Source organism: Mesocricetus auratus, unplaced genomic scaffold, assembly GCF_017639785.1.
Source record: "Mesocricetus auratus isolate SY011 unplaced genomic scaffold, BCM_Maur_2.0 Super-Scaffold_100003, whole genome shotgun sequence".
Lineage (NCBI taxonomy): Eukaryota > Metazoa > Chordata > Mammalia > Rodentia > Cricetidae > Mesocricetus > Mesocricetus auratus.
Window position 1 is genome coordinate 28923442 of NW_024429188.1, and position 15510 is coordinate 28938951.

General features: G+C 35.8%; 1 protein-coding gene across 4 annotated transcripts in view; it reads left to right on the forward strand.

Moving 5' to 3' along the window:
* Positions 1–1170: 1170 nt before the first annotated feature.
* Cfap47 (cilia and flagella associated protein 47) overlaps positions 1171–15510 on the forward strand; it is a 255121-nt gene continuing 240781 nt past the window's right edge. For 2 of the 4 annotated variants that reach the window (XM_040744175.1, XM_040744176.1), the window contains exons 1-7: positions 1173–1506; positions 2610–2761; positions 3799–3914; positions 5747–5885; positions 8078–8306; positions 8571–8731; positions 10754–10881. In XM_040744175.1, coding sequence (XP_040600109.1) covers positions 1312–1506; positions 2610–2761; positions 3799–3914; positions 5747–5885; positions 8078–8306; positions 8571–8731; positions 10754–10881 — 1120 coding nt within the window. In that variant the 5' untranslated portion in view covers positions 1173–1311. Of the gene's footprint in view, positions 1507–2609; positions 2762–3798; positions 3915–5746; positions 5886–8077; positions 8307–8570; positions 8732–10753; positions 10882–15510 lie in introns of all 4 variants that reach the window. The other 2 variants (XM_040744178.1, XM_040744177.1) reach the window with 2 other exon arrangements.

Genomic DNA, 15510 nt, shown 5'->3' on the forward strand with positions numbered 1-15510 from the left:
ATTGACAAGTTCACTTTATGTCTAGGGCTACTTATTAATCTCTCCATCTTTTTGATAAAGAAACAATTTATGACCTTAGTACTGTAAGATTGTAAAATGATCAGGGGGCAGATTTTTAAAAGGTATGAGATGTTACAGGGAATCTTTAGCTGGAATCTTTAGCTGTCAGATTGAGCAAATGAAAAGAACTAGAGGAACAGAGAGAAAAGTAATTCTGTGCTTGTGCAGATGCTTCATTGGTGTACCTTAAGCAATAACTTTAAAAGTTAATCTTCAGATAGCATTTGAAAAAAATGCAAACTTAGAAGTACAAGTTCCTAGGAAGTGCTTAAGACATGCTAAACTAGAATCTGTATCCAATAATAAACCACAGGATTACTTTCATATTATGCGTGGGTATTTAATTTCTTTTAAATTTATTGACATAGGGGTTGAGGGTGTAGTTCAGTAGTAAAGTGCTTGTGTGCTCAATGCATTGGATTTATTTACTAGCACTGGGGAAAATGCAAATAAAAATAATGTCTTCTTATTAAAACCACAAGAAATTTATTGTACAGAGAGATTACTTAGCTATCTCCATTGACACATTTCTTATGTTTTTTTATAACGATCCAATAGTTTTTTTTCTTTGGGGGGGCTTGGTTTTTTTGAGACATGGTTTCTCTGTGTAGCTTTGGATCCTGTCCTGAAACTAGCTCTTATAGCCCAGGCTGGTGTCGAACTCACAGCGATCTGCCTGCTCTGCCTCCCATGCTCTGTGCCACCACTGCCTGGCTCCCACTGATGCTGTTACCCTTATTAAAATCCCTAATTTCGTAGACCCTGCAGACATACTGTTCCCACTAAGCTTGCTCTGAAGCAGGATCCAGGAAAGCAACCACTACATCAAGTGCCCCTTTGAAACCCTGGCTACGTCAACAGTAGTTGCTTTTGCATTTGAGGCTGACATAAAGTATTTTCCAATTATTTTCTTGACACTTGCCATCCAGGTCTCTGTTTCCATCGAAACATGCTGTTTCAGCTGCCAGCTCAAGGCCTTGGGCAGTACCACTGAGGACAGGACTACTGCGCAGGCGCAAGGCCTCAGGGAGGGGGAGGATGTTAGGGTCCTGGGTGAGGGGGCGTGGCCAGGGCGGGGCGAGCACCTCCTGAAGAATGCTGGGGCGAGAGCGAGGGGGTGGGGGCAGCGCTCGCTCACGAGACGTCTTTATAATGGTTTCCTAGTGCTTGTCTCCTAGCTACATCTGTTGTCCCTAGCCATTCGGGAGTTGGTCAAGTCTGCGCCTGGCTGCAGGCTGTCTAGAGGCCACGATGGACACAGAGCGGGGCTCACTAGCCCTTCGGGATGTCGATAGTCCCAAGAAGGAAGTTCAACTGAGGGTAATCCCGTCGGAGCTGAGGTTCCTGGATGCAGTATCTGGGAAAGTGTACCGACTCCCTCTTACTGTACACAATTTGGGCCGCTGGAACCAGAAGATGAGGTTTCAAGAGCCCGCGAAGCCACAGGTGACACAAAGACCAAAATTTAGGCTCCTAAGGAATTCGGGCAAAGATTGCACTTGCTGAGGTGTAGTCACAGGGCAGGGGAAGATAACAAAAGAAGGAGGGGGGAGAAGGGGGTTGGGAGAAGGCAAGGGAGGAAGGAGAAACTAATGCCTGAAGGGGAGGAAGAGAAGCAAGGGGAGGAAGGGAAGGAGTGAAAGACACCGGAAGGAGTGGAGGAGGAGGATACAGGGAGAGAGGAGCTGAAAGGGGGAATGGGAAGAAGAGAAGGATGGAAGGATAAGGGGGAAAGATGAGAGGAGGGAGAAATGGAAGGAAAGAGGGAGGGATGGCAAGGACTTGAGGGACAAGGAGAATGGTGGGAGTGAGGGGGAAGTGAGAGAGGGAGGGAGAGGGAAGAAGAAAGAAGAATGGGAGAGAGGGAGGGAGGTAGATAAGAAAGTTGAGAGAGATGGAAAGAGGACAGAAAGGAAAGGAAGAAGGGGGACAGGAAAGGCATGGAGAAAGAACCTTTTGCTTGGAACAGGGGATATGATTAGGTGAAAGCTGATAGAGAATATGCATCTTCATATTGTGTTTGGAAAGAGGAAAGGCCTTATTCCTGTTTTTATTTTTAGTTAACAGAAAATTACAGATCTGTGATGCATTATACATACAACGATGGTTACCATCTACTCTACTTCTAAGAATTCCAGTTTCATGCACTGTGTCTTCATGATTCTGAAGTTTTCTTAACATCCTAGAAGACCAATTCTTTGGCAGTGTTATTGTTAATTAACCATTGAAAAGTAAAGTTCCTGATTCCTTCAGGCATTACTAATTGAGACATTAGTGGGATGTTTTCTTGGAAATCTACTGAGGAACAGAAATATCTCTACTCTCATAGGACTAGGAACTAAAAGGGGCATTTTAGTACAGGCCTAATCATTATACCCCATAAATATGTACATTTGTTGTTCATCAGTTTAAAGTTTAAAAACATTTTTTTCACTTAGGCGGGAGTAAAACTTATCCTTGATAATAATGCATACTCCCTAACTACAGTTGCTCATAGTTTTTCCTTATAAGGAACTAATAGTGCTGATTTTATCTTTTTTCTACTTAAGTTCAAACTGTTGTTGAGCAGTCTGGATAAGGAACTTGCTTCTGGTCTTCAAATGACAGCAATGGTGGAATATCGTCCTGATAAAAATGAAGACGTGTTTGATCACATGTTTATTTCTGCAGGAAATAAAGTACTAGAGATTCCTCTGATTGGGTTTGTAATCTTCACATCTCTGTCTTGTACCAATTGTGTTATTATTAAACTGTACTAATACACTTATAATTTAAAATATGAAACAAGTATGTCATGAGATTTGCTCCTATGTGTCAATGAATATTGGAAAGACGTCTGAAAAGATACATCGCATATATGCTTCAGTGAACACATTAAAGTATAGAGAATAAAATTTCTTTTTTGTATACAAATCTTGTTTTATACGCTGTGCTTGTTAGCTTTGATCATCTTCATGCAAGTTAGAATCCCCCAGGAAGAGAGAACCTCAACTGAGGTTCTTTATTAGATCTTTATTATCCTCTGGTCAAATCTGTCGGGGCATTTTGATTGTCGTTGATGTGGCCAGATGATCCTGGTGTATATAAGAAATCAAGCTAAGCAAGCCATAGGGAGCAAGTCAGTAAGTGGTGCCTGTGTGCCTCCTGCCTCTGCTCTTGCTTGAGCTCCTACCCTGCTGCACTCAGCGATAGACTGGAATCTGGATATTTAAGCCAAATATCTTACACTTTCTTCCCTAAGCTGGTTTTGGTCAGCCTTTTAGCATAGCAACAGAAAGGAACTATAGTACTCCCCAAATGTTGTGTTATAGTATCAGTGCTTTTTGTCATATGTTATGTCATTCGAAGTATTATAGTTAGTTCCTCCTTTTTAATAAGTTTCAAACTATTTAATGGACTTGTAGATTCTCAAAAGGAATTTCATGTATGTTAGAGGAACATTAAATTGAGATAAATGAGTAAGTAGTCTGTTAAATCATACTTATATGATAAAGTCTGTTTTCCTTGTTTAAAAGGTTGCATTATTGTTTACATGTTATTTCTTAACGCCTCTTATTGACAACAGCGTTATCAATAGACCAGCAAATAAACTGAAATGTCTTTTAAGGAGTTAAAATGTATATAAAGTGTGTGTGTGTGTGTGTGTGTGTGTGTGTGTGTGTGTGTGTGTCCTCCATGGACATATCTATGAAGATGTTATTATTGTTAAACATAATGTGTGCTTCATTTTTCTCTTAGGCTGATTCCAACCTGTCAACTGGAAATTGTGCCAGTAGTTGATTTTGGCACATTGGTTGCCAATAGCAAAGTGCATTGTAAAGAGATTAGTATTATTAACCATGGCAAAGCTCCAGGTAAATGTTTTGTGCCATATAAGATCACAAATTTAGAAGATTTGTTATTATTTTAAATTTCCTATTGCGTAATAGATTTTCCTCAAGATAGATAGTCCTCAAGACATATCTATCATTTGAAATATTTGAAAACCAATGGCCCTTAAATGTTGTGACTATAAAGGATAGATATTCAATTATTCAGGAGAAATGAACTTGCCTATTGTAATTCATATTAACACAACCTGTTAGTTATATGACTGGTGATCTTCCTGAAGATGGGACGCAGGTTGATGTTATGGACGTAATATTGTTTTTAGGCTTATCCAGACTGAACTAGACCTCCATGCCTTACTTACTTACTAGCTATATCATATTGGACAAATGTGTTTAAGGAAATTGAACTTTAGGTTCTTAATTTATGAGGAGAGTAGTATATGATGGTTAATTAGATATATGCTTAAAATTTTGATGTCATACGTGTTTCATCATCGGCATGAACTATTTCTTCTCTTTGTCATAGTCAACTTGGCATTCACATCGTGGTCTATAGAACGCTTTAAATAATTTATTATTTATCACTGGAAGAACACTTTTCTCCAGACTGGATTATTTTTAGAATTTTTTTGTGACCAGATGTTTTCATAAACCATTGTCATATGTACTTTTTATTGATTGCAACAATGAATATCATCTGTCATTCTTTTGATGTGATGGTTAGCTACATTGGTGGCAAGATTGCCATTTCTCCCAATCTAATATGAAGACTAACACTAGATATTGACTGTCTCTCTGACGCTGCATGTGGAATATATAATGAAATCATAAGTACAATACTCTTTACCACTAGATTCTTCTGTGTTTAGCTGCTTGCTTGAAGATTGGGAGTTATTAACACAAAGGCAATCTATCTCAATATATATTTCTTCCTAAAATATACAAGAGCCAAACTCATAACTATTTTTGATTGAATTTTGTTCATTTATCTTTCAGTGATTTGGTTCTTTGATGGGTCAATATTCATTGTTTTGGGGTTTATAGAATATTAGGTTCATTTTCAGTTTAATTCTAATATGAAGAATAGAGTCTCTTAAGTCAAATGGTTAAGGTTCTTTGATTCTGAAGACTAGTAATATTTCTGAGTAAATGATTGAAAGATCTTTATTTTATTTTTGCTCTCCAAATTCTGTCTTAACTTGTTCATTCATAATCCTTTAGATTTAAAAAAGTAACATCTACATTTTAGTATAAAGTCTCCCCAAATTATAGTTGTAATACATGTTTAAGCTCTCTGAACTAAAATACAGATTTAATTTTAATGGAATATTTAGTGTATTCTTTTAGTGAAATGAATGAATGATAAATTTGTAGACATGGGAAAATAGTTTTTGGAAAAACAACACTGAATCACTACAAGAAAACTGTCTTTCTGGGTGCAAATTTGGCCATGTGTCCCACTTAATTGCTTCATTTACTAATTTGAAAAACCTGGGCAAATAATTTATTTTTTCCATGCATCCATTTCATACTTATATTTCAGAGATCAAGATAGCTAAGTGTCTGATTTCTTATTTGTAAAATGGAAATAAGTAGTTGAACATATAACTTATAACAAGGATTGACGAGCATGTATGTCGATATATAGTGTTCTTAGTATAAGTAATTTCTAAAAATGCTTATATTTTTAGCTACTGATGATGGTTGATTTCTAACACTGGGTTCAGATTTGTTGGGTGATGCCAATATCTATAATCAGAATAAAACTTATTAGTTTTGTTCCACAGTGGAACATCTGTGTAATGTGTGTCTATTGTAAAAGTCTAGTTATAAACTGTGTCTCTTATTTTCTTTAGGTATGTTTAAAACAGAATACCAGGGTCAGTTACCTATTGTCATTTCTCCAAGTAGTGGTACTGTAAAGGCTAAGTCATCAGTCGTCATCAAAGTGGACTTCTGTGCAGACCAGTCCCAATTTGTAAATGAAGTGGCAAGGTAAATATAGAGTATGATTTTTGAAAAATGTTTGTATACAACTCAATATTTTCCTTTTTTCTTGACTCAGAGTGATTGCTTCTTTGTTTGCCAGCCCCCTTTTCTTTCATTTGCTATTTGTTCATTTACTTATTCCTATATGTAAAGATATACAAGTGTAGATAGTGCTCAACACTAAATGAAGAGCACATATAGATACACAGAACAGCAGCTCCTAGATTCAGTTTTGTGGCTCTGAGGGAATGGTCTCAATGGTTCAAAGAGTCTAGTAATAAATTGGTAGTTGAATCACATAAATAACATCTAGGTAGCAAATAGAAGTGATATGATTGGTGTGTGTGTGTGTGTGTGTGTGTGTGTGTGTTAATGTAGGCAAAATGAATGCTGATGATAGATTGCATTATGTAAGTTATTTCAGGCAAAGAAAGTGGCATATTTTAAACTTTAGAGATAACTGTATTTCCTATTGAAGGATTAGAGGCAATATAGAGTTGAAGAAATACAAGGGAGTAATGCAAAGGTGAGACTAAAACAAAGGATTGACCCATGATCCAATAAAGGGTCTATGGGGCAACATTTTTATGAGATTTTCCTTAGTTCTTAGATGTGGTGTGCAGTTAATACCCTGAGTCGCCACTTGTACATAAAGTAATAAAATAGAAAATATGAGTGTACCTCGCATAGTAATAGAAATGGTATTTTATAAAACTTCTTTGAATTTTCATAGATCTTTTCTTCATATTTGTGTGTGAGCTACTAAATTGCATATGAGATGTATTTCTTTTTTTTCTTGCCTGGAACTCACAGAGATCCACCTGCCTCTGCCTCCCGAGTGCTGGGATTAAAGTTGTGTGCCACAAACACCCGGCAAGATATATTTCTTATTGAAGGCTACAGATGAGATGTTTCAGAGACAGTCGAGTCTGAAAATTAATCTGAGGATCAGTTTGCATTTTAGAAAGTCACAGTAACAGCAATGAATGAAACAGATCAGTCAGTGCAAGAAGGACTTGACAATCTGACTAGATATTGTAAAAACAAAGCCAAAAAGAAATAGGAAAAGGGCAGAACTAAGGCCCAAATTGGGAGAACTGAGAGAAGTGTGCAGATTTGAGATATATTATACAAGCTTGCTTAATTCATTTGATGAGTTAATGAACAAAGGAGCTAAGAGGAAGAAAGAATCTGTAGAAGAAAGTTCTGATGTGGCATGGTAGAACTGTTTTCATTTTCAGAATCATCACGGAGTGTAAGTTTATGGCGTATTAGATTTACATGTTCTAAGCCCCAGAAAGCAGTTTTGTCTGGGTGAGTTGGGTTAGGATATTATGAGTATATGTGGAGTATAAAACATCTGACTGCTGAGAATTACACTGAAAAGAAGAGGGGATATGAAACAATAAGAGAGAAGAAACACAGTTTGCAGGGGATCCTGACTTAGAACGAAAATTTAGAGCATGCATGAGTGAGTTAGAATGAAAACCCAGGGAAGGGTGTTTTGTCCTGGAATCTGAGGAAGGACAGGTATGTTGAGATATGGTATGGATATTGCCCACAATTATAGTAAAATGTAAATAAGCGTTTTGATGATAGCCATTTATTTGTGATGTCAGTTTGGGTTAAGTTTAAGGGATTGTATTTGGGCCAGAAAGGAATAAACATGTGACAGGAGTGCTAAATGAGAACTGAAATGAGAATTTTTTCCTGAGATATTTTTGATTTGGGGAACTGTGATCTTTGGAAGTAGATGTAGATGAGAGATTGGGTTGGACCTGGGTGCCAATGAGTGCAAATGGAGTCTTGAAATTCACAGCTAATGTTTTGTTTTGTTTTGTTTTGTTTTGTTTTTTTGAAATTCACAGCTAATGTTATGAATCATGTAACTCCTGTATTTATAAGATAGTTATATGAATGCTTCATTGGTGCTTTCTGGGATAACATAATTAGTTTTTCCCCCAATATTGTTGTTTCTAGTACAGGCTAAGTTAGCTTACACATACATTTCTCTTTAAAGATGTAGACACACCTAATAGCCTGATAACATTTAGCAGTATATGAAAGGAACTGATTTTAGTCAGCTGAATTAGATATGATGTCATTTAAAAAACTTTATTTCAAATAGTCAGAGGAAAATAAATATAAATATATATAATGAAACTATTTACATGTATGCATATTTTATTATCTTACAGAGTGAGTTTACAAGGTCGTCCTGATACATTCTTGAACATCAAAGTTCATGTGGTTGAACAGATAATAGAATTGTTTAACATGAATAGTGAGAGGAAATTGGAATGTATACGATTTGGTTCTGTTTTCTTCGGAACATCAAAAATTGAGCATGCACTTCTGTTTAACAATAGCCCTGAAACCATAAACTGGATTGCAATAATGCAAGATGATTGTGTTGGAGAAGAACTGGTAAGTGAATTGAATGTTAAGTGGTACATCATGTCTAAATTAAACCAGATGAGTGCTTCTTGTCAATCAGTGACTTATTCTTAAGATTTTTGTTCTCAAATTTTGAATTGTATCATGTGCCTCAGTTAAATTTAGGTATATGTTACTTTAGAGACAAATACCCTTCACTTTCTAGGTTCTAAAATTGCAACAATTATTTTAATCTTTTAAAATATGTTGTTCACTCTTCCCTAATATGCTTTTATGTCTTATTTTATGTTACAGGGAGCAAATATTCATCAAAGGACAGATATTGCCTTAAACAATCTCCCCTACTTAAACAAAATAAAGAAAATAGATATGACTGATTTTATCTCCTGTGTTCCCAGTGAAGGGACTTTACTCCCTTACCAAAAGATTGTAATTACATTTTGCTTCAGCCCAAAGTAAGCAAAAGTGAATTAAATTGTAACATCAATTACTAGTGAAAATTATAGTAACTGTACACTAACTAGACTTATTTAATGTCGTAGTAAAACATGTTAAAAAGAAAAAGATTTTTCTAAATGCTTTTCTAAATATTCTCTGCATGTTTAAGATTTTCAGTATTTATAAATGTGACATCCAGTAGTTTTTTTTTAATTATAAAAATATCCCAGATTGGAAATGGGTAGGAACGTAAAGTTTTAGGTTGTTTTGGATTGCGTGAGTTAATTTATGCAGCCCAGAACTTGATGCAAGAATAGTGATGTGCATGTAGTATTTTATAGATTCCATCAGATAGGAAGTGATGCTCTGACCTGGACAAAAATCCTTTCTGTCTGAATGCCATCAATGTTAAACCAACAGCACCTGCTTCTGTTAACCAACACCATTTAATAAAATACATTCAATGTATATTTTCACAGTTCTTTGTACTTGCTTTTGTTATTTAGGCTGAAAATACTTTTGAATCCGTTAAATATATGGTAAACAATTCAATAATACCTTAATCTGCTTGTGTGCAAATAGCTTACACAGCTGTAAGAATTTACTTCCTTGAGAGGGTCTTGTTTAGGGTACTTCCATCAAACTTGGTGATAAGAGATTTTTGAAGGCTGAGTTGTGTTTTAATTTATGAGTATATGATGGTTAGTTTTAATTATCTACTTGATAGAACCTAGAATGACCTTGGAATCTCAATCAATGATTGATTATCTACATTAGATTGGCCTATGGTCACTTATATAGGAGAGTGCCTTAATTGATGAGGGAAGACCCATTCTGAAAATGGGTGGCACTATTCTCTGTGTTAGGATCTTATGCTATATAAGAATAAAAAAGCTTACTGAGTACTAGACTATGATGTGACTACATTTACAGTTAAAAATGCTTTACATTTTTGACTTGATTTCCTTGATATAATGGAATTTGACCTGGAATTGTGAACTAAAATTAACCTTTCTCTTCTTGATAGCTTTATCATGTCAACTGAAACAAAATTAAGGCAGAAAGCCTTAATGACATTTTTATACAGAAAGTTTCTTTTTGAAACATATAAGATTATAGTCAACACATACAAAATTATTATGTTATTTTATGTGTACATATGTATATCTTAACTGAGTATAGGTAGTTGTTGTGAGTCACCTGATGTGGGTGCTGGGAACCAAGCCTGGGTCCATTTAACTGTTGAGCTATCTCTCCAGCCTCCTCCACCCATATGTACTTTGAAAGACATACAAACATTGTTCCCTATGACAGTATCTTAACTATTTGGGAGTCTAGAATGGAAATTTAGGTGTGAATATATGAAGTCTTTCTTAAATATGTCTTTTAACATACCATATATGTTCCAATTTAATATTACATATCAAATATGACCTTTCTGTGTGTTTGAATATCCAGTGGCAGAAGAGCTAGTCTGTAATTAAGATAGATAATGCAGTCAGTGACAAGGCCTGTGGTATAATCTATCTGTATCTTTGCTCTTGATTCTCTTTTTTGTTTTCAGCCTTCCATTCCATTTCTCTAAGAAGATCTGACTCACATCTCTATTTACTTGTTCTCTTAGGAACTTGAGTGGTGATAAATATGAGTTCATTTCACTAGAGGAAATAAATATGTAGCAAATTAGTACTAGAGGAAATATGGATTACTATAGAGACTTGTCAGAGTTCTTAGCTAACAATGAATTCTGTCGGGAAGAAAAATGCATTATAGACACTGCCATGTACTGTAAGTTTTGGCAAGTTGGGATACTTTAGTCTCGTCTTAAAAATATTTGTATTAAGTCAGTTTTGTTCTCCTGAGCTTTATGCTCTGAGATGTTCTTTTTTTGTTAGTAGACTTGGAAAATGAATAACAGTTGTGTTTTTATTCTTTTCCATCTGCTTGAATCGATTTAAGGATTAGGGTAATAATGTATATTGATAAGTGAAAAAATATGTGTCCATTGCTTTAAAAATAACTATTTGTGATATTTACAGGTTGGTAGTTGATGTTAAAAAGGATATTGGACCTGCATATAGGCAAGACTATGCACTCTTTGTGAGATTTGATTCTGTGGGAAGTAAAGATGGATTTTTGAGAGATGATAACTCTGACACCATGAAAAGTAAGTATGAAATGAACAAGATCATTAAATGTGTATCAGTTCAAATTCTTTAAGAGAAATAAAAGTAGCGTACAAGAGGGACTAAGGACGAATTGGAGGGGAGTAAATGGGAGTTGAATTTGATGCTCATTATATGCATGTGTGACATTTTCAAACAGAAATAAAATAATGAGCATCAAAATCTACAGAAAAAATGTAAAATGTACAATTTTTACATTGAGCAAAAATGCAAACACTTTCATACCATCTTTGGCATGTGAAGACAATCTTGGAACAATTTACATCATTTTCAGGTTAGAATTTAGATGACCTTAGATAAACATTATGATCTCAGAACTTGAGAAATTAAAAACAAATATTGTCATTTTCTATATATGGCAAGGTTTGTTCTTAGTACTTTACATAGGATAAATGAGCCATTCTGTTTTGACCAGACCTTTGCTTCTAGAATGTTAATTATAGTAAGAGTTAAAGACCAATACAGAGATCTAGTAGGCAGATTATAATACTGTCTTTGTATACATACTATGAGTACATGAAGGCCATGTATTTTGTAGGCCACATATCAAGAGTTGTTAAAATTTTTGCAGTTCCAGATAGTTTTGTCTTGATTGGAGGTAAGCAAAAATCAAATAGTACTTAAGTCAATTTTAATAATTTAGACCAAAGATTAATGAATAGACAGGTTGCAAATTAAACTCTGAAAAAATGAACTATGCCTAGGAGATGTAAATCTTTCGTATAAACTTCTGCAAACCAAGAGTCTGGAAGTTTTGCATGCCAGTATGAGTATATACTGTTACTAAGTTTAATTAAAGTGTTATACAGCTTAATCTTGCTCAGTGTGGCAGAAATGCCTTGTTACTTATGTCATGCTTTGTTGAATTGAACTATATTTACTGATAAGAGAACATTTGCTTGGAGTTTTCTGGTTAATTCAGCCTTTTTAAAATTTTATCCCTATTTATTGAACATCGATTCTTTTTTTCATACAGTTCTCCTGAGTATAGTTTTTCCTCCCCTTCCATCTCCCAGTTCCTCCCCACCGCCCTTCCCTCTGGATCTATTCCCTTTCTGTCTTTCATTAGAAATGAGCAGGCTTCTGAGAGAGAACAACTAAACGTGATAAAATAAAATAAATTAAGATGAAGCAAATACTATTACATCAAGGTGGAACACAGCAAACTAACAGGAAGAAAAGAGTCTCAAGAGCAGGCACATGAATTAGAGACTCATTAGTTCTCACACTCAGGAGTCCCATAAAAATATTAAGTTAATAGCTATTATATATATATATATATTATACATATACAGAGGAACTGTATAGTCCTTTTAAGGTCCTGTACTTGCTTCTTCAGTCTCTGTGAGCTCATGTGCCCCTTGATAGGTTGATTGAGAGGACCTTGCTTTCATGGTGTCCTCTATCCCCTCTGGCTCTTACATTCTTTCTGCCTCATATTCCCTCCTCTTCCAAGGGATTCCCTTATTTCTGAGGGGAGGGATTTAATGAAGACCTCTCATCTAGACACTTTCTTCACAAAATGTCTGACTATGAGTCTCTGCATCTGTTCCCATCTGCTGCCAGAGGAAACCTCTTTGATGATGACTGGATAAGGCATTTATCTGTGAGTATGGCAGAATATCATTAGGAGTCATTTTATTGGTTTTCTTTTTCTAATTTTTAGAACACTAGTGATTTTACCCTATAACTCTGGGCTATTTAGGCTCTAGTTCTTGTCTACCCAAGCAATGTTGGGTATGGGTTTCTTCTCATGGAGTAGGGCTTAATTCAAATCAGATATTGACAAGTTCTGTGGCACAATTGTTCTAGTATATTTTTCAGGTGGAACAGAAAGTAGGTCAAGGTTTGTGGCCAGGTTGGTGTCCTCTCTTGGCAATGGCTCCTTAACATCATCTGGAAGTAACCCAGTCCCTCCACTGGAAGCTATGCCTGGCAGCAAGAAATGGCCAGTTGAGAATCCATATGCTCCATTTCTAGGAGTTCTTATTAGGATCACCTTCATATATTCCAGGAAGTTCCTATTGCACTAGGTTTCTACACCACTGCCTTCAAATGGCTGCCAGTTCCAGCCACCTCTACATGAACTCTCTCCTTCCACTCTCTCTTCACCTATACTGATTCCCCTGCTCCCATCCGCAATTTCCCCATGTCTCTTCTAAAATCTATTCTGTTTTCCTTTCCCAGCCACACTATGCATGCTCCCTAAACCCCTCCACTTCAACTAACCGCTTCATATAGGGATTATAGCTTAGTTAACCTTTCTTTAATGTCTAATATCTTCTTAGAAGATAATGCATACCATATTTGTGTTTCTGTGTCTGGGTTACCTCAGGGTGGCTTTTTTTCTAGTTCTATTTACCTGCAAATTTCATGATGCCGTTTTTTTAACAGCTTGAATAAATTGTGTAAATGTACCACATTTTCTTTATTCATTCTTCTGTTGAGGTACATCTAGTTTGTTTCCGGCTATTATTTCTTTTTGTTCTATAGCTTTAAGTTCTGGTGCTTAGTTGCTCATAAGATTTCTCCAATGTTTTTTTAACGTAAGCACTTTGTACTGTTACCTTTCCTCTTAGCCTCTGCTTTCATTGTGTTTCATACGTTTGGGTATGTTGTAGATTCATTTTTACTGAATTCTAGAACATCTTCAATTTCATTCTTTATTTCTGTCTTGAGAGTTGTTCAGTTTCCATGAATTTGTAGACTTTCTGTTGTTTCTGTTGTTGATAACCAGCTTTAATCTGTGGTGGTGTGATAGGATGCAGGGAGTTATTTCAGTGTGCATGTATTTTTGGGACTCACTTTGTGTTCAATTTTGGAGAAATTCCTTGAATTGTAGAGAAGAAGGTGTATTATTTTGTGTTTGGACAATTTGGTTTATAACATGTTAACTTTACTATTTCACTATTTAGTTTTGTCTGGATCACCTGTACGTTGATTCAAGTAGGGTATTGAAGTCTACCATCAGTATATGAAGGTCACTGGGTGGTTTAAGCTATAGTGGTCTTTCTTTTGCAAACTTGTTTACCCTTGCATTTACGCAACTTATTTTAAGAATTGAAATGTCTCCTTGGAGGTTTTTTCTTTGATGAGCATATACTGTCCTTCCCAATCTCTTATTGCATATCAAAATGGCTGCACCAGTTTGAGTCTTAGTCCATTTGCTTGGAATATCTTTTTCTAACCCTTTACCTAGAGGTGATGTCTGTCTTTAATATTGACTTAATGTGTCTTGGACGTGCCAGAAGGAGAGATCCGAACTATCAATGACCAATGATTGTTTATCCCATTGTTCTCTCTCTCTCTCTCTCTCTCTCTCTCTCTCTCTCTCTCTCTCTCTCTCTCTCTCTGTGTGTGTGTGTGTGTGTAGTCTTCCCTTATTTTCATTTTGCTGGTCTGAGATCATTTATTTCCTGTGTTTTCATGGGTGGTTAACCACGTTACATTGGTATTTGCCTTCTAGCACAGTAGTCCTCGACCTTCCTAATGCTGCCACCTTTTAACACAGTTCATGTTTTGGTGGACTCTCATCATAAAATTATTTTTGTTGCTAATTCCTAAATGTAATTTTGCTACTGTTATTTATATATTGTAAAATACTGATTCTCAGGGTACCTCATATGCTACCCCTGTGAGAGTTCTTTCTACCCTCAAAGGGGTTGAGACCTGCAGGCTGAAAACTCCTGTTTTGGTATCTTATGTAGAGCGGGGTTTTTAGATAGATAATGTTTAAATTTGTCTTGTCATGGAATATCTTATTTTCTCCATCTATAAAAAGTGATGGAAAGTTTTGCTGGGTATTGGAATTTTTTAAAAACTCTTTTGGGGGGTCTACCACACAGCTCCCAAATAAATACACTGAGACTTATTCTTACTTATTGATGCCTGGTCTTAGTTTGGCTTGTTTCTAGCTAGCTTTCTTAACTTAAATTATCACATTTCTCTTTAACTACATATTGTCTCTTGGTTTTTTCTTTTTCTTTATTCTATATATCTTTCTTTCCTTCTTATTCCATGGCTGGCATGTGGCTGGCTGGCTGGTTCCTGGTGTCCTCTCCTCTCCTTCTCCTTTTTTGCTACACCCTCTCTCTTTTTTGAACCTAGATTTCTCCTCCTATTTATTCTTTCTGGCACATTTATTTCTCTCTACAGTTAAACAAATACAAGAATACAACACATCTTGGATCATTGCACAAATATACTGCAGTATAAACTTTGAAATACATCTTAAACTAATATCCACAACAGGGTATAGTAATCTGGGCTGGCCATCTGTGGTCTCTTAGAGTAGTGGTTTTCAGTCTGTGGGTTACAGCCCTTTGGGTACTCAATAACCATTTCACAGGGGTTATCTAATACCCTCAGAAAAAGTGATATTTACATTATAATTCATAACAGCAAAATTGCAGTTACAACATAGCAATGAAAACAATTTTATTTTGGGGGATCACCACAGCATGAGAAACTGTATTAAAAGGTTGCAGCATTAGGAAGGTTGAGAACCACTGTCAGAGAATCTGCAGCAAATCTGTCTAGGCCCTTCTGGCTATTATAATCTCCATTTAGAAGGTAGATGTTATTATAATAGTCTTAATTTTTATATTACT